The sequence below is a fragment of the Argopecten irradians genome, chromosome 2, assembly GCF_041381155.1.
Source record: "Argopecten irradians isolate NY chromosome 2, Ai_NY, whole genome shotgun sequence".
Lineage (NCBI taxonomy): Eukaryota > Metazoa > Mollusca > Bivalvia > Pectinida > Pectinidae > Argopecten > Argopecten irradians.
The window spans coordinates 49,666,058-49,685,240 of record NC_091135.1 but is presented as its reverse complement, the minus strand read 5'-3'; the positions used below and the strand labels follow the sequence as shown (position 1 = coordinate 49,685,240).

Below are 19,183 nucleotides of genomic sequence, written 5' to 3'. Positions count from 1 at the left end.
ACGGTTTGGCCTTGTTGTTACTGTATTCATCGATACAACAACTTTTCCGTCACTTACTTGGAAAGGGGTATTTTTTCCCTCATTTTGAGCTCGTATAACCTCAAACCAAAGTGTCAACTAGGATGCATATTACTAAATTGGTATTTTTATCACTCTGTTGTGATATTTATTTTTTTACAAAACACTGTATTGTAATATTTAGCCAGTGTATATTAAGCGAATTTGTAAAATGTTACTTTAAAGATTATTTCACATTTTGTGTTGTGACGTCACCGGAAAGCGCTTACTAAAACATAAAAAATATTGTTGTCGGAATTTGTCAAAGTAAATCGCCCGTTTGGGGGCAAATTTTCACTATGTCGAAGTCTGCACGGATGCCGCTTAGGCAGCAGAACGGAATGGTGGAAGTAAAAAGCAAGGTAAGCTTGAACAATATATGAAAACTTAATTCAATGCACAGGTAAGGTCGAATACCTAGGTGTGTCACCAAAGTTTCTCTCGCTTCCTGGGTTCTATTTTTAGCGTACATCCATTTGTTTACATTCCAACAATTGATTAAAATTACATGTACAATTTTAGCAATCATCAGCCTTACTTGTTTATATAAGATAAACAAAAAGTATTGTGATTAGTCTGTTAACCGAGCAATGGCTTATTTCACCTATGGCTTCCTGGCCAAACAACACTACTAGCAGTTTAAATTGACGCCAGCCGATCCTTCAACCCATTTTACATATAAAAATGTATGTTCATTAGGTTTTTTATACACGACTTTAATACGTTTGCTTTGCAATCACAGAGTATTTGCAACGTTTAAACTAAGTTTACGAGATAGCTCTAGATCTAGATGTTTTTCAATCGCGTTTCGCATGATTGCTCACAACCTGCTGTAACACCTGTTACATTTTCTGTCAATCACTACAACAGACTTGCAGGTTTGTCAATTTTCATTGCATGCCTAGAACGTGAGTCATTCGTTAAGAAAACAAATCTAAGAATACAATCTTACATGAATGGCATTGTTCGATTGGATTTTTTTTAACCATTGCAAGTTAACGTTATGTTCAATAGCTTGTTTTAGGTGTGTGTAAACGAATGACAAAGATATAATGATGAAATGGCGATTCCACCATTGACAATTTTGATTAACTTGACGAAGTGCCTTTTTATCATTAATTTTATCTAAAAAAGGCTTAACATTAGAAAAATAAACAATTCATATTATGTCTCACACACAGAAATTAAATTAAACAATAATCCTAGAAGCGATTAGCTTAAAATTTAAGTTATAAGACCCATGTCTGTGATATAGTTATGTCAGTTTATGCAATTTCAGACCTTGTCATTCAATGAAGTATTGCACATGCAATATTAATTACAAGTCAATGACAAATTTAAACACAGAAACCAAATACTGTATTCATCGATACAACAACTTTTTTCACTTACTTGGAAAGGGGTATTTTTTCCCTCATTTTGAAAAGAATTTCCTAGCTAGAGTACACTGCATTTTTGGGAAATACAGCTTAAATTTGATTATTTTTTTTCAGTCTGGAATGAAGTCAATATGACATATTATAATAAGATCCTATGAGTCCATAAAGGACCATTGCCTTTCTGTTTCAGGAGCAAAATATAAAGGTTTCTTAATAAAACCCAGTAATAACATCAGAAAATGCATACCGATGACCTAAAATAAGGTTACGACACCAAACATATGCAAGATTTCCTGTGTAATATATGAAAACAGTGGAGAGTCAATTCGCTGTTTTGCCGTCTGGCGCAATGTTAGTCAGCTACTGCACAGTATTTAAGGGAAACGTAAGACAACCCGCGTTATGAAAATAAACATTTTATTTATTTTTAATCAAATCGTTCCAAAGGCGATGATAAATGTAGTAATAACGGTAATTTAATAACTTTTATGACTCTACAAAATTATCAATCTTGTTTTACATTCCCATTTTAAAAATTAAAAGCCGTTTCGGAAAGGTAGTGGGCCTTTAAGTTAAGTATGTAGAAGATTTAGATGGTGAAGGCAGTCTTTTAAAGTCTGAATTGTAATCAAAATGACCCAAAAAAATTATAGAAAATTCAAAATTGGTGGTTATATTTGAATTTACAAAGTCTAATTTCAAAAATTATCTGGTATTACAATAGTGTTTGTGTGTAAAATTATATAATTTTGTGTATCGAAATAGATTGTTATTGAAACTTGCATCGTTTTAGTTTGATGCTGAATTCCGAAGATTTGCAATTGACAACACCAAGAAGTGCGAGTTCACCCAGTTTGAGGCGACGCTTGGTAAAATCCACAGCCTGAAGGATATTCCTTTCATTGTCACGTATACCGACAGCAATGGGGACCTTCTACCAATCAACAATGATGACAACTTTTACAGAGCTGTCAGCATGGCCAAACCTTTACTGCGGGTCATGGTCCAACGTAAAGGTAAAGTAGTTCATATAAACATATACTGGACTAAAAGAATTCATCACACATATATATACAGCAGTGCAGTCTGTGACGTTAATTATTTTCACTGCTAGTCATTTGGACAAGTAAATTTTAAACCCCAAAATTTTTAAATACTAGTCCGACTATTTAATCACTAGTCCAAATTAAATATACAGCTGTTTTGCTTCAGCATTTCAGTCATGATCAGTTTACGATTTTTGACCCAAATTACAGTGTGGATGTGTTCATGAATGCAAATTCTCACAAAATCATGCATCCAAACTGAAATAATCGCTATGCACTCAAACTGTGTTGAAAAATGCAATTTACCACTGCCCTGTATATATAATATATTTAGCGATTTTAATCAGGTGGGGAGTCACTAGTCCAATCTGTTCATTACAATTTTCTCTAGTCCGGCTGTAAAATGACTAGCCATAGAACTAGTGCTTAAAGTTGTATGGTCATTGGTCTATAACTTTCGCTCTTTTTGTCATAGTGAAAACTGTTTAAAGATGCTCCACCGCTGAAAAATGTTATTTTTTCACTATCAATAACAGGAGCAGAAAATTCAGTATTTTTCTTCAGTTACAAAAGTTACTTACTTTACACCATTACCACCATTGAAAAGTTTGAGGTTCTAATTTTACTTCAAGTTAAAAATATGAAAAATAATTAATTGCATCCTGAAAAAATTCAGTGTCACTATATCCTATATGGAATGAAGTACTGATTGAGCATGCACCAAAGGTGAAACGAATTATTTTATATTATTTTTTAGCCCACCATCATCAGATGGTGGGCTATTCAAATCGCCTTTCGTCCGTGGTCCGTCCGCCCTTCCGTCCGTCCGTTAAAAATTCTTGTTACCGCTAATTCTCAGAAAGTGCTGAAGGGATCTTTCTCAAATTTCATATGTAGGTTTCCCTAGGACTCTAGTTGTGCATATTGCATTTTGGGACCGATCGGTCAACAAGATGGCCGACAGGCGGCCATCTTGGATTTTGATAGTTAAAGTTTGTTACCGCTATTTCTCAAGAAGTGCTGAAGGGATCTTTCTCAAATTTCATATATAGGTTCCCCTAGGGCCCTAGTTGTGCATATTGCATTTTGGGACTGATCGGTCAACAAGATGGCCGACAGGCAGCCATCTTGGATTTTGATAGTTAAAGTTTGTTACCGCTATTTCTCAAAAAGTACTGCAGGGATCTTTCTCAAATTTCATATATAGGTTCCCCTAGGGCCATAGTTGTGCATATTGCATTTTGGGACTGATCAGTCAACAAGATGGCCGACAGGTGGCCATCTTGGATTTTAATAGTTAAAGTTTGTTACCGCTATTTCTCAGAAAGTACTGAAGGGATCTTTCTCAAATTTCATATGTAGGTTCCCCTAGGACCCTTGTTGTGCATATTGCATTTTGGGACCGATCAATGAACAAGATGGCCGACAGGCTGCCATCTTGGATTTTGATAGATAAAGTTTGTTACCGCTATTTCTCAAAAATACTGAAGGGATCTTTCTCAAATTTCATATACAGGTTCCCCTAGGACCCTAGTTGTGCATATTACATTTTGGGACCGATCGGTGAACAAGATGGCCGACAGGTGGCCATCTTGGATTTTGACAGTTAAAGTTTGTTACCGCTATTTCTCAAAAAGTACTGAAGGGATCTTTTACGCCTTTGGGGGAGATCTGACCGCCAACCGGCCGCCATCTTAGATTTCTCAAAGAGGGCCGGTGAGCTTATGCCATGAGCGCGGCGCTCCGTCGTCCGTCGGTCCAGTCCGTACTATAGTCATAGAGTTCTTGCAGGATTTGGTGACAAATTTTGCCACGTACTAGTCATAGAGTTCTGCATGGATTGTAACCAATATCTTGCCACAAACATTCGGGGAAGGGGAACAGAACTTGTTAAATTTTGGCTCTGTAAGCCCCGGGGGCGGAGGGGCGGGGCCCTATAGGGGAAATAAGGTAAATCAAAATCGGCTACTTGGTCCTAGAGTCTGCATGGTTTGGACCCATATTTGGCCCACAAACTCCTTAGGAGAAGGGGAACAGAACTTTGTATTTTAAATTTTGCTCTGACCCCCTGGGGGCAGGAGGAGGCGGGGAGGGCCCATAGGGAAAATAAAAGGTAAGTTATGAAGGTTTGTAACCAATTTGGCCCAGCTTCGTGGGGAGGAAACAGAACTTGTATAAATTTTGCCTGAGCCCCCGGGCAGAGGGGGGGGGCCCACCCATTAGGGGAAATAAAGGTAAATCCTTTAAATCACTACTTGTCTAGAGGACAAATTTGAGCTAGGGAAGATGGTACAGAATTGTATAAATTTTTGGCTCTGAGCCCCTGGGGGCAGGAGGGGGCGGAGCCCAATTGTCCTAGAGTGCATGCATTGGATTGTGACCGAATTTGGCCACTAACAATCTTTCGGAGAAAGGTGAACTGAACTTGTATATATTTGGCACTGAGCCCCTGGGGCAGGTGGGGCGGGGCCAATTGTTAATTGTATAAATTGGACCCCCGGGGGCACCGCATCGGTAAACATGGATTGATGGCCGACCCATTGGAGAAGGGTGAACAGACGGCCATTGAAGTTTGTTACCACTATTTCTTAGAAATCTTTCTCAAATTTTATGTGTACTTCTGACCTTTATAGCCTTTTAGATCTGTCTCAAACAATGGCGCAACCGGCCGCCACCTTAGATTTCATATGTCATGAAGGTTTGCGATTCTGTCTCAAATTTTAATATGGATCATTGTGTTTGGCGAAAAAGTTTTGAAAAGCAGGGAAAAAGATCCCTCTTTCCATTGTCAGACATAGATCTTTCTTTGGTGGGCGCCAAGATCCCTCTGGGATCTCTTGTTTGTGTTTTTAGGCATATCCATACACGATTAATCACCAATTATTGTTCAAATGATTTATATCATTTATGCTCCGTCGGTGGTGGAGTAAGTGTTATACATATTTTTGATGATGGTGGGCTATTCAAATCGCTTTTAGTCCGTGGTCCGTCGTCCGTCCTTCCTTCCGTTAGTCCGTCCTTCCGTCCGTTAACAATTCTTTTTACCGCTATTTCTCAGAAAGTACTGAAGGGATCTTTCTCAAATTTCATATGTAGGTTCCCCTAGGGCCCTAGTTGTGCATATTGTATTTTGGGACCAATCAGTCTACAAAATGGCCGCCAGACGGCCATCTTGGATTTTGATAGTTAAAGTTTGTTACTGCTATTTCGCAGAAAGTACTATAGCGATCTGTCTCAAATTTTATATGTCATGTGTTTGAAAAAGTTTGAAAAGCAGGGAAAAGATCCCTCTTTCCATTGTCAGACATAGATCTTTCTTTGGTGGGCGCCAAGATCCCTCTGGGATCTCTTGTTTGTGTTTTTAGACATATCCATACACGATTAATCACCAATTATTGTTCAAATGATTTATATCATTTATGCTCCGTCGGTGGTGGAGTAAGTGTTATACATATTTTTAGCCCACCATCATTAGATGGTGGGCTATTCAAATCGCTTTTAGTCCGTGGTCCGTCGTCCGTCCGTCCGTCCGTCCGTCCGTCCTTCCGTCCGTTAACAATTCTTGTTACCGCTATTTCTCAGAAAGTACTGAAGGGATCTTTCTCAAATTTCATATGTAGGTTCCCCTAGGGCCCTAGTTGTGCATATTGTATTTTGGGACCAATCAGTTAACAAAATGGCCGCCAGGCGGCCATCTTGGATTTTGATAGTTAAAGTTTGTTACTGCTATTTCGCAGAAAGTACTGAAGGAATCTTTTTCAAATTTCACATGTAGGTTCCCCTAGGGGTGTAGTTGTGCATATTGCATTTTGGGACCAATCGGTCAACAAGATGGCCGACAGGCCGCCATCTTGGATTTTGATAGTTAAAGTTTGTTACCGCTATTTCTCAGAAAGTACTGAAGGGATCTTTCTCAAATTTCATATGTAGGTTCCCCTAGGACCCTTGTTGTGCATATTGCATTTTGGGACCGATCAATGAACAAGATGGCCGACAGGCTGCCATCTTGGATTTTGATAGATAAAGTTTGTTACTGCTATTTCTCACAAAGCATCAAAGGGATTGTTCTCAAATTTCACATGTAGGTTCCCCTAGGGCCCTAGTTGTGCATATTGCATTTTGGGACTGATCGGTGAACAAGATGGCCGACAGGCAGCCATCTTGGATTTTGATAGTTGAAGCTTGTTACCACTATTTCTCAGAAAGTACTGATGGGATCTGTCTCAAACTGCATGTCCATGTTCCCCTAGAGGTCTAGTTGTGCATATTGCATTTCAAGACCGATTGATGTACAAGATGGCCGACAGGCCTCCATCTTGGATTTTGTTAGTTGAAGCTTGTTACCACTATTTCTCAAAAAGTACTGAAGGGATCTGTCTCCAATTTTTGCAGGTTCCCCTACTGGTCTAGTTGTGCATGTTGAATTTTAGGACCAATCGGTCAACAAGATGGCCGACAAGCCACCATCTTGGAATTTGATAATTGATATTTGTTACCGTTATATATCTCAGATAGTTCTCAAAGGATCTTTCTCAAATTTCATATGTAGTAATATGTAGTAAAAGTTTGAAAAGCAGAGGAAAGATCCCTCTTTCGTTTGTCAGACATAGATCATTCTTTGGTGGGCGCCAAGATCCCTCTGGGATCTCTTGTTCTCTGTCTGTCTGAGGTTAAAACTTTCTAATTTTACCACTTTTTTATAAAGTTGCAGCGAAACAGCAATCATAGGTACGCTAAGCAAGCCTGAGCACATCAAAACAACAATAATAATCCGCGATGAAAATTAAATGCTGTTTTGTTACTTTCACACCCTAATTGAAGGTATAAAATAATAAAACACACACATATAATAATTGTCACAACGATAATCGATGTGTACAATTACGCAATCGGTGATGTTTTCCAATGTTTACTTAGAACTATTTCGTTTTGATCTTGGTTCAGATCTTGTGTATTCCCGAAAATCACACACAACGCCTTCTTAATTTATTCATCCGCAGTAGATTTTCTTTATTTATCTATCTAGGTGAATGGTACAAAATTGATGCTATAAATGATGATAAATTATGTTTGCTTTAATGATTTATACAAAAAATAAGATTTAAATGTGTTTGCAAAAGTCTTTTGTTTAGTTGACGTTGCGAACTATATCTTTAAATTACTACGCTCTCTTCCATCTAGAGATGTGAAATCTCGAGTTGCCTCACTTTAAACGTCATTGCTATTAGGCCTTTCATTGCAGGAATTAATTATTTATAGCTACCTTTTAATTATTTAACTAAGATCAATTCAAACAAATTCATATAGAAATTATACATGTGGTGTCAATTGAAATTACTACGCTCTCTTCCATCTAGAGATGTTAAAGCTCGAGTTGCCTCCCTTTAAACCTCAATACTATATTATCGTAGTGAAAGTGCACTGCATAACACTTGCTGTTCTATTTGTTCAAGCCGTGTTTAAACAAAGATACACAACATATTTGCAACAATGTTCCATAACATCAAAGGATTGTTGTAAAAGGTAACCAAATTATGACTTTTTATTTGACAAAAGTATCTGGCCATGATTTATAAGTCAAAAGTCGGCAAAGCAAAGTGGTACACATGCAAGCAGCCATGTTAGTCTTTCTAACAAGGAAATCGCAATATATTTCTGTTGTTATTAAATGGATATTAATTAACTCATTTTCTTTTCTTTTAAAGAGACATTGATGAAATTGATAATTTCAGTAATTAGTATGTGTACTAGTATATAGATTACTTACATGTATTAAACGAAAATGGCACTCAGATTTTTACCAGATTTATTGGTTTAATAAATCTACTTATTTCAGAAATAAGAAATTTTAATATATAAAATAGATTTCAGTCATTTCAGGAAAAAAAACCTATTTAACTTGTGGTGGTTGAATCAACTTTGTTTAACTCAAAAATTCAACATTGTACACGTGTACATTATATAAATACAATGTTCTACAACATGTTAACTAAATTTAATATAAATGATAAACCAATTCTTTTATTCCTTTTTGAGTCCTTCAGTCACAGCATCTATGAGTGGCCTTACCACTTTTTTATAAAGTTGCAGCACTGGGAGTATTTTTAATTATAAAAGTAAAAAATCTTTTTAACGTTTACACGTGAAAAATAGTCTCAAAAGATGCTGAATCATTCCGAACTCTGCCGAACATCGTCGCGACAACCTCGAAAGAACACGAAAGTTGTGAAACCAAGAGAAAATGTCAACAATTTTTCATAAACAAAACATGTGGTCGACCTATATTTGATACACACAATATTTTACGTCAATGTAATTAGATGTTTCAAATACTCACTCTGTGGACATATACCAGCATGATTTGCTGGTATCACTATATATATAATCAGCCAGAAGGAAAATGTAAACAAACACATGTGTGCTTATGCTGGTTACCTGGCTTACCATGTGCAGGTGTGTCGACGTCAGTCATATGATACGATTCGGAATTCTGACAAAACACGAAGATACTAAATGTGGCAGTGATTGAAGGCACTTTATTCAAAACCAGGAATATATGATCCCTAGATTTCGGCTCTCTTATAGGCCGACATATGCTTTTGGGGAGCTATAAGTCATCAAGTTACATGTCCATGTTCAAATGTTTAAGTGAAATATTGTTACAGTGAAATTCCCTGGAAATATAACTTTAAAGTGAATAGTCGAGCAAAGAAAACCAGTCTAAATGCGTTCATTGGCCTTCCAAAAGTTCTCGCATATTAATACGACGGTCAAGTTCTGCATAGTTTCCCAGTTCTGACCATTAAAGTAAAGAAAAGTTGAAAGCATTGAAAGCGAGGTTGCGTGGAAATGTAACCACGGACATAGTGAGCCGGGAGGACGTTTTAGAATTCCCATACTTTAAATTAATTTCTTCGTACGCAGACAGATTTTGACGAGAGATTTTGTTATTCCATTTCATAAGAAATTATACGGGATACATTCACACCATTTTTACCGACTTTAGCCATCCTTGCCCGACTGTCACTTTAAAGTCACAGACTGGCAGTGTATTTAGTACATAAGATATTCTCTATGGCAGAGACACTAAATGGATATTATACACGTGTATGTGTGATTTGAAAGGCTTTTTCGGCGTGTTCATGATGTTATATCTTTGTGATAGGAAAATATTATTTTTGGCCATTGGTTAAATTGATTGCATTGCTAAAAATTATTAATATAAAATTATCTTTGTCTTAAAATATATAAAAAAGAAGAAAAATATGTTTGACAACCTTTTAGAAACTATAAGTTTGATTATGTTATATGTTGAAGGTGAAAGTTATGGTGAGGCTAACGGCTATGGCACACTTGGTGTGAAGCGACGTAATCCGATAAGCAAGTTAATGAGTGCTGAGGCTCCTCCGAAACCTCGAATCAACATCAGCATGCCAGAGGACTTCAGAAGGGTGTCTGCCATCATCGATGTTGATGTTGTTCCTGAAACTCACCGGCGTGTGAAACTCATGAAGAATGGTTCGGACAAGCCTTTAGGGTTCTATATTCGAGATGGCACAAGTGTGCGTGTAACACCACATGGACTAGAGAAAGTGCCTGGTATCTTTATTTCAAGACTTGTGCCAGGTGGCCTGGCGGAGAGCACAGGTCTCCTGGCGGTGAATGATGAGGTACTAGAGGTTAATGGTATTGAGGTCGCAGGCAAGACCCTTGATCAAGTTACAGACATGATGGTAGCCAACAGCTCCAACCTTATCATAACTGTGAAACCGGTGAATCAGCGCATGACCCTGGCACCGATGCGTGGGTCATCAGCTCGCACTTCCCAAATGTCCACTGGTTCACAAAAGTCACAGGGCTCCTACCATTCCTCCAAGTCATTTGACAGTGACATTCCCCTGATTCATGAACAGGAGGATGAGGATGATGAGGTTGAGGACCATCTCACCAAACAAAGTGACCATTTTAGACGAGAAGGAAGTGATCACAGTCTTAGTCAACACAGCAATGCCAGTCTGGACACGGAGAGTAAAGACAGTGCTGTTGTAACGTTATAGCTTGTCTACTGCATGTCATGTAGGATAACCATTTTATTGGGTAAACATTAATACTAGCTAGTGTATTCTAGCTTATGATAAAAAATTACATAGCTAGATTTTACTGCCCTAAAAGTCATTTTAAAGTTAACTTAAATCATGTGATATGTTGGCGCTTCCTGTCTATTTTAGTCCCATCTTTGAAGAAAGAAATTTTCTTTTAGAAATAATGATGAATTTTACCTTTGATGTGGATTTCTTCTTTAATGAACTTTTTTTTCTGGCTGTAAATTTAAAGTTTTGTATAGAAGTGTGAGTTTTTATGGAACACTGGTGTTGCAATCTGCTTTTTTGTTGATCACGCTTGTATCTGTAATTAGCTGTTGTTGATTTTGTTTCTTGGTTTTTACTCAAGGTTTTAGGTACTTAACATTAACACTCACAACTTTTTGGCACACTGAGTAATTAATTTCTTTTAATGAATTATGAAATGTTTATCCAATAGTGAAAATCATGCTTTAGAGTTTTTGTGGAACTACAAATGTACATATGATGTAAATGTGATTTAAGGTACATTATACTATTTTGATATGTTTTCTGCCTTATTCGAGAGTTTACAAGTTTTACTCCATTTACTGGAGCAGGACAAATATCACATTGACATTTGTTTATTGAATTTATTTTTATCATGTATATTCAATCTAAACTTCATTTAAATCTAAACTAGATCAATCATGTGATATAAGATAACCATCAAAATGATTTCTAATACTGATCATATATAAATTTTAAAATTGAATTGAGCCTGGCATATACCAGGTATTTTGTATACATGTACATGTATCTCTAATATGACATATCAACACTATACAATGTAGATACTTAATTTTTGCTTCGTCAGAAATGAGAAGGAAATATTTTGTGGATTTATTTAATTTTTTCCCAAAAATACAAAATAACTACAAATACTTGTACAACAATTTATTTTTGTGTAACACTTGACCGACTTGAAATGATCGTGAGTATAAGATTGGAAAAGTTAGGCCTACTATAAGCAATGATTTACCTTTATTCAAAAAGAAGTGTTATAGATATAGGATAAGGGACATTTGGAGAGTAAACCTGGCTAAATCTGCAAGTTGATATACACAAAACTTTAACCATTATATATATACATACATTTTATGCAATCAGATGGAAAATTCTGGATAGTTTCAAATTTTGTTTTACAAAAACTTCAATATTGTATACTATTATTTATTTTCTGGTTGTGCAGTATTATTTTTCTTATTCATTCAACTGTCAGAAGTAAATATGAAATGCTGAAATCATTGTCTCCTCTGAATGGAAAATCAGAAGCAGATTCTGGCTTTCAATGACTATGAATTCAAATGCAACAAAGACACATTTCAGATGTAATTAAGCTATTGATTATTGAAAACAACCTTATAACATGTTTTTCATTAGCACATGCAACACCATCATGTAAGCGGTGATGGTCATTAGGAGTTGGGTTTAGATATCCCTACAGATTACCACAACAGCCTCTAATTCTTGGTCACAAATTTGAATCCTATGTGGGGCATTTGCCGGGTACTGACTGCCAGTTGGCAGGTCTTTTCCATGCACTGAGGCGTTCCCTCCACTACCTAATCCTGGCACATCCTTAAATCACCTGTTCATCCCTGGCTGTTAGTATGACTTTAAACCAAACATTTATATAATATAATAGAAGGAAGTATTGAGTTACCTCCCTGTTGCTATGCTTTCTTACATTAGCAGCCCTTTATATGTCCCCCTTGACAGATCATCTTTGTGATGATGCCAATATAATGCACTGTTTATACACATAACAACCCTATATGTACTTATTATGAAGTTCAGAATTACAGGCACTAGTCACAACTACATAATTTTCCACGACTGACCCAAGAAATACCTACGGTAGATGTGACAAGTACCTTGTTATAAACTAACACATTGTATTGTTGTATTCCGTTCTATACATTCCTATCTTATACACTGTCATTCTTTTGTTTAATATTTCATTTTTACAAATCTTGTGTTTATGATGTTTATACATTTTTTTTCTAAACGTAGTAAGTCTAATAATTAATCCATGTCCATGTAAAAAATAATTTTACTACGGTAGTCAAAACATGTGAGTATTTGATGTGTTATAATTTGATTTTCTTTAATCAAATTCATTGCGAATATGTTATGTGCTATAGTTAAAAAACAGGCATTTGATTGTTTAGGAACAAATCCTTGTAAATGTTTTGATTAATTTTTTTAGTTGGAAAACAATGAGCACATTTAATAGTATTTTAATGTCGTGTAACTCATTTTATTAGTCATATGTTGGTATTTACAAGTGAATTATTTGATTCTTTGAGGCTAGCGCAATAAAATTAAAGACATAAAGTATCGTTGCAAATAAATTGGGTCCAAACATTGACATTGTCAAGGGAGATAATTAAGACCAAATTGTAAGATTATATTCCGTATTTGCATATTACAGAGTTATTTGCCCTTGTGAGTAGGTATTTGATTGTAATGGTTGCGAGTGTAACATACTTTTCAGAGAAAACAACATAAGTTTTGTTCACAAAATAATGACGTCACAATACCCACAAGGGAAGTACTGGTAACTCTGTAATTACTAAGATATACCTGTAGTTGACAGTTGACTTGCAATTGTTTGATGTGACCATTTTCTGTTGTCAAGTTTTTTTTCATGAGTTTGTTTAGTGCATCTTTATTTTAAGCATTAAGCAGTATGAACTGGGAATAAGTTACTTAAGTATATGTTTCATTTATGTCATTTCTGTAATTCTTGGTCTTTATTTCATCTAAATCTTTTGCGAAAATATAAACAAGAACATTTTTTTCTCTCTCCATTATTGGATACTTTCTCTACAGGTGTCAAGGAATACTATTTTTCTTTTCATTTCATTATTGATTGCTTTTTTAAATGTCAAAGTACAGATATCTTTCTTCACAGCAGTAAATAAGAAAAACTAATCAAGCTATTAACATTTAGATTTAAACATTAATTAATTTTCATCTGTGATCAATATCTTAATTTTGATGATGAAATCATACTATCTGTGTGCTAACAATGTATCCTAAGGCATTTCTATACCTAAATATAAAGTAGAAAAAAAGTCCAGTGTACGGTTACTAGACTGATCATTGGCATAATTAGTAAATTTGTTATGACAAATTATTACCGAACATTTAATAGTTGTGCAGCAAAGCCACTGTAGATAGAAGAGTAATATAATGTCTTAATTATTAGTTATTAATCAATGTATATATATTGTAGATCAATGAAATAGTATATCTAAATATAGATACCATATACATAATTGTGCATGAATGTAAAGTTTGTTATAAATTTATTACTTTGTATTTTTCAGTAATGATCACTTCACTGTAAGACTTTATAAAAAAGTGATTTGTGTTAATTAAGACAATTGAGATTTTGGATGTACACTTCATAGAACTGATTTTGGTAAAGAAATCTCAATAATTTAGCTTTGATGTGTCAAGCTACTCCAATATTTCTCTAAAACTATTATTTTTCAGTTAAAGGCCCACTACCTTTCCGGAGGAAAACATAAAGGTTTCTTAAAAACATTGATAACATCAGAAAATATATATCAATGGCCTAAGATGAGGTTACAAAACCAAACATATGCAAGATTTCCTGCGTAATGTTTGATAACATTGGAGAGTTTTGTCGCTGTTTTGCCGTTTGGCGCAGTGATAGTCAACTACCGCGCTGTATTTAGGACAATGGCGGGAAACATAAGACGACCTGCGTTATGAAAATTTACATTTTATTGATTTTAATCAAATTGTTCAGAATGTGATGACACGTGTAGTATTAACGGTAAGTTAATAACTTTAGCGACTATACAAAAATATCGATCACGTTTTACTTTCCCATTTTAGAAACTAAAAGCCGTTTCGGAAAGGAAGTGGGCCTTTAAGGAAAGTATGTAGAGGATTTAGATGGTGAAGGCAGTCTTTTAAAGTCTGAATTGTAATTAAAATGACCAAAAAAATTATAGAAAATTGGTGGTTATATTTGAATTTACAAAGTCTAATTTCAAAAATTATCAATTCTATTACTCATATAACATACTATCGGACAATTGTTGAGTTTGATGTGAGCAGGACTTATCAAGTGTTTGTATACTACCGGGTATAGTGAAGCTTCTAAATAAACCTGCTCTTTGTCAGAATATTTTTATTATACAATTTTTAAAGAAAAGAAAAGACTTCAGTAATTAATGCATGTCCATTTGTAACTTTTTAAAATATTTATCATTGTTATTTTGAAGTTAGGGCAATTTTTATGTGACTAACGAAAGGTTGTGATTTTATATCTTACATACATGTATATATCGTTATACCATTGCAATCGGGGACTCAAGGGCATCTTTTCTTTAAGAGTTGTGCATTGTGCATGTATATCTTTGGTTATTTACATAACAAATTCCCCTTGCACTTTGTGAGTTTGTCCTTGGTATATTAATTGTTAAAATATTTTCATGCAAACTTAACATTTTTTAAGACATATGTTAATCATGCCTAAAGTTTCAGATCAGTCTTTATCTCTTGCTAACATTTAAATGGTCTGTACATATGCTCTGTATATGTACTTATTATTATTACCTTTTTTAATACAAGTTAGTATTTCTGCGACGTTTAAAGTACAATTAGTTGACACAGACAGTCCTTTTAGCCGTATGTGCCTTTAATATTGTCCTGCCATGAACAACAGACATTTTATTCCTATTGACGAGGAGAGGTGTCAACTAGTTTTATTTTTTTATCGACACATATCACACAACATGATCACATCTTTATACATTACCACGTGTCATTTTGTCTGTAAATCTTGCCATAATGATATTTGTGTCTTCACAATTACTACACAGTTTTTCTTTTCCGAACGGAAGCAATTTTGTATCTGACAGTAAATGTTAACTATGTAAAGATAAAAGATCTATCTCATTTGATGTTTATAGCCAGGGAGCGAGTTTTGAGGATGAGGTGTCCTGTGGGTAAGACCTCACTTTGAGGTTAAGGTGTTGTGTCAATAAGACCTTGCATTGGGGGTAAGGTGTCTTCATTAAGCATGATTCCACTTTTATGAGATGTCATACATCACTGATGTTATAAACAGTTTTTACCATGATATACCATTATATATGCAATAAAACTAATAGACTAAAAAGAATTTTGTTAGTTTGTTGTGTTTCTGGATATGAATTAATGTTGGTCATTCACTAAATAAGGAGAATAGAATTTAAAGAAATGTATGTGTACAGTATGTAACACTGTGATCTGTGTACCTGTGTTTACTGTAAATCAACTTTCCTTTTGTTTGTTAAATGTGAAAAAATCAATCTTTGCAAACTTGCTTTTGAAACGGAATTAACAAAATTTAGCAACCACAAAAGAATGATGATTTATGCTCACTTAAATTATATTGTGAGTATAATAATTTGGTTAATAACCCAGAAAAAATACAACAGAAATTTTAATGTGACTTGACCTTTCAGTAGCTAGTGACTAATTCATATGACATAAGAGTATTGTCTGGGATATAAAAGGTGTGGTGTGGTCAACTTCTCTAGCCAAGGGTATTTAGTCCTATTCTCTACCTGAGAGTATCGGCCTGAGTATCTTTGGCTAGCGAAGTTGTGGTGTGGTATTTTTCACAAAACACAAGATAGCAGTGATTTTGACAAGAGTTCTTTTATTATGCAAGTACTGAATATATAGATAACTTCAGGAAACTATTAATACATGTTGTTTAAAATGTATGAAAACAAATCTACATATCATGATATCAAACACATTTCCAGCTCAAACTTGAAGAAACAAGACAAATCTTTAGCATTTGATAAGTCGATTGAAAAGGAAATAGAGGGAAATGCTTTCATTTCCTCAATCGTTAACAACCCGATTAAGTGTCTGGGAAAGTGGTTCGATGCTAGCCTAAATGACTCTAACAACATCAGGAAGCTGCAAGGACAGGTAAAAGAAGGACTCAGAGCGATCGACAAGACAGGACTACCTCATCTGACGTGGCCGCTCATATTGTATGAGGTTACCACAACGACAGTAGAGGCACTGGAAAGATGGCTAGGAGTACCCTAGCTGCAATATTGTAGCTTAAAAGACTTTTTGGCAGAAAATGGTGTCGTCTTTAAAGCTTCAATTGGTGCCTAGTACTGCTCATGGAGCAAAGTAATGATTATGCAAACCATTATAAAACGTTTGTTTGCATTTTATCGTACTTGTTTGATATCGCTTACCTACTCGGCAATAAAACTGAACCTCATAAAATATCAAATTCTCATCGAGGCATTATTTTTTACATAACACCTATGAAGGTCTTTCTGAAGGGAATTTATACGGCAAGTCCACAATTGTGAATTTGACGTCTTGTGAGCGGTACGGTAGATTAAGAATGGTAGTTATGTTTGTTTTGGAAAAAAAATGATGTGTAAATGCATGTATACACATAAAATAATTGGAAACCTACAAAAAATATAGAAAACTGTGAGTGATTTTCGGAGGCAGCGCTCCACTACAACACATAGGGATCAATTCGTACCCGGCCGAAGGTATAGTAGGCCGGGTACGTATATTCGTTCTAGGAGTACCCCCAAGCTTCACCAGCGTTGGCCTGTACAGCTCATCAGCCAAACTATAGCTCCCAATTTCATCACTGGTTGAGGAGTTCAAGGTGGCTAAGACAAGACAGGTGATGACTGTGAGGGACTCTAAAGACGATAAGATCAGACTCGCGGGCATAGAGACAAAAAACGGGGAGGAAATGGTGTGCAAGCAACGCAGAAGAAGCAGCTGAGAGCCGCCTTAGACATCAAGACATCGTTGGTACAACGTGCGTAGGACGCTAGGGACTGGGTACAAGTCATGTGCAGCGCTGGGGGACATCAGATAAAGCTGGCAAGATGAAGATGGTACAGGAGAACATAAGGAAAGTGGAGGAGGAAATCAGAAAGGCCAAAATGGTGGAGATGGGAGCCCAGGGAGCATGGACGAGGTGGGGACCTACAGACAGAAGACTGTCTTAGTCGGACATCTGGTGTATGGAACCTTGACGAATCCAGTTCCTGCTGAGGTCAGTTTACGACCTGCTTCCTTGCCTACAAACCTTCATAGGTGGAGATTGACTGAGACTCCAGACTGTCCATTGTGCAACCGACCAGGGGACCTTGCGCATGTACTATCTGGATGCAATGTCGCCCTTAAGCAAGGACGCTACAGATAGCGCCATGACAACTGGCTGACATCCTGGAGAGGGAGAGGACTAAGAAGCGGAAGCTTGCGAAGGGTTGTACATTCATCAACTTTGTACGAGGCGGGGAGGGAGGACACATTTCTTCAACTGTTCACCAGGGAGGAATCTGAAGGTCGATCTAGATAGGAGACTGGTATTCCCCGACATCATCCAGATCAATCTGCGTCCAGATATCCTCATATGGTCAACGCAGGGAAAAAGAAGATAATCATGGTGGAATTGACAGTTCCATGGGAAAAAAGATGTGAGGAGGCATTTGAGCGAAAGAAGGGGAAGTATGAAGAATTAGTAGGATACATCAGGGCCCTAGGGTGGAGTGTTTGGGTCTTCCCACTGGAGATCGGATGCAGAGGATTTCATGCACATTCAACATGGAGAATGTTTGCAGCACTGAGTGTGAAGGGCGGAGACAGCAGCAGTGGACTGACTGTCAAGAACAACAGAGAAGTCGTCCAGCTGGCTGTGGTGGAGACGACAACCCATGAGCTGGAAGCTATCCACAGACGGGCAGTGATTTGGCCAATCACTGTCGACTCGCCATCTTGAGGACGTTCCAGGTTAGAAGTCGAAACGTTTAGGGAAAGGTGGACCTGACTGATGACGTCTATGGAGCTGCAATCCAGAGGTTGTATTTAGGTAATCATTGGAGAAATCATCTTGTATTTCATGTCCTGGTTATGTCAAGTGCTAAAATAATTTGAATCCCACCGCTGCCTCCATTTACGAATAGTGAGGGCGGACCAAGATCTTTTCAAGATATCTTACTAACACCATTGTAACAATACCAATTAATACATTACAGTGGTCTGGTCATTGTCAAGGACACGGAATTATATCTGTATTTCAACCTGTCCTGACATATCTATAGCAGTTCCAGATATGAAAACTGGTTAAATACTTGTATTATAGTTTCAATATATACCGCACGAACGGTCAAGATCCCAAATTAAAATGTGTAGATTTGCTCTATGGTTGATGTTTCACTGTAATCAAAGTAAATAGCTTTAGTAAAATATAACATTTTCAGTGATTTATCATATAAAGATGTTGCATTGAACCAGGATTACAGATCCCTGTTGGTGTATCGTCACTCACTCTAATCTAAGGATACAAACCCTTTATCTATTATAACAATTTATCTAGGTCGGCAAATAAACCTTTATGGCACGCTCTTTGCCACCGAGTATAGGTGTCACATATAGATTCACAACACTGCGTTATACTTGGACATTTAGAATGGTTTTTACAGTCTTATGATTCAGTGCCTGAATTTCTATGGAACGAATAATCAGTGCCTGAATTTCTGTGGAACGA

General features: G+C 36.4%; 1 protein-coding gene across 1 annotated transcript; it reads left to right on the top strand.

The window, feature by feature from the left end:
- The first annotated feature begins 258 nt into the window (after positions 1–258).
- Positions 259–15,772, top strand: LOC138315805 (partitioning defective protein 6-like). Its single transcript, XM_069257077.1, has 3 exons — positions 259–419; positions 2,230–2,452; positions 9,800–15,772. Exons 1-3 carry the CDS (start codon positions 357–359, stop codon positions 10,537–10,539), a joined length of 1,026 nt encoding a protein of 341 aa, XP_069113178.1. The 5' UTR covers positions 259–356; the 3' UTR covers positions 10,540–15,772.
- The last annotated feature ends 3,411 nt before the right edge of the window (positions 15,773–19,183 follow it).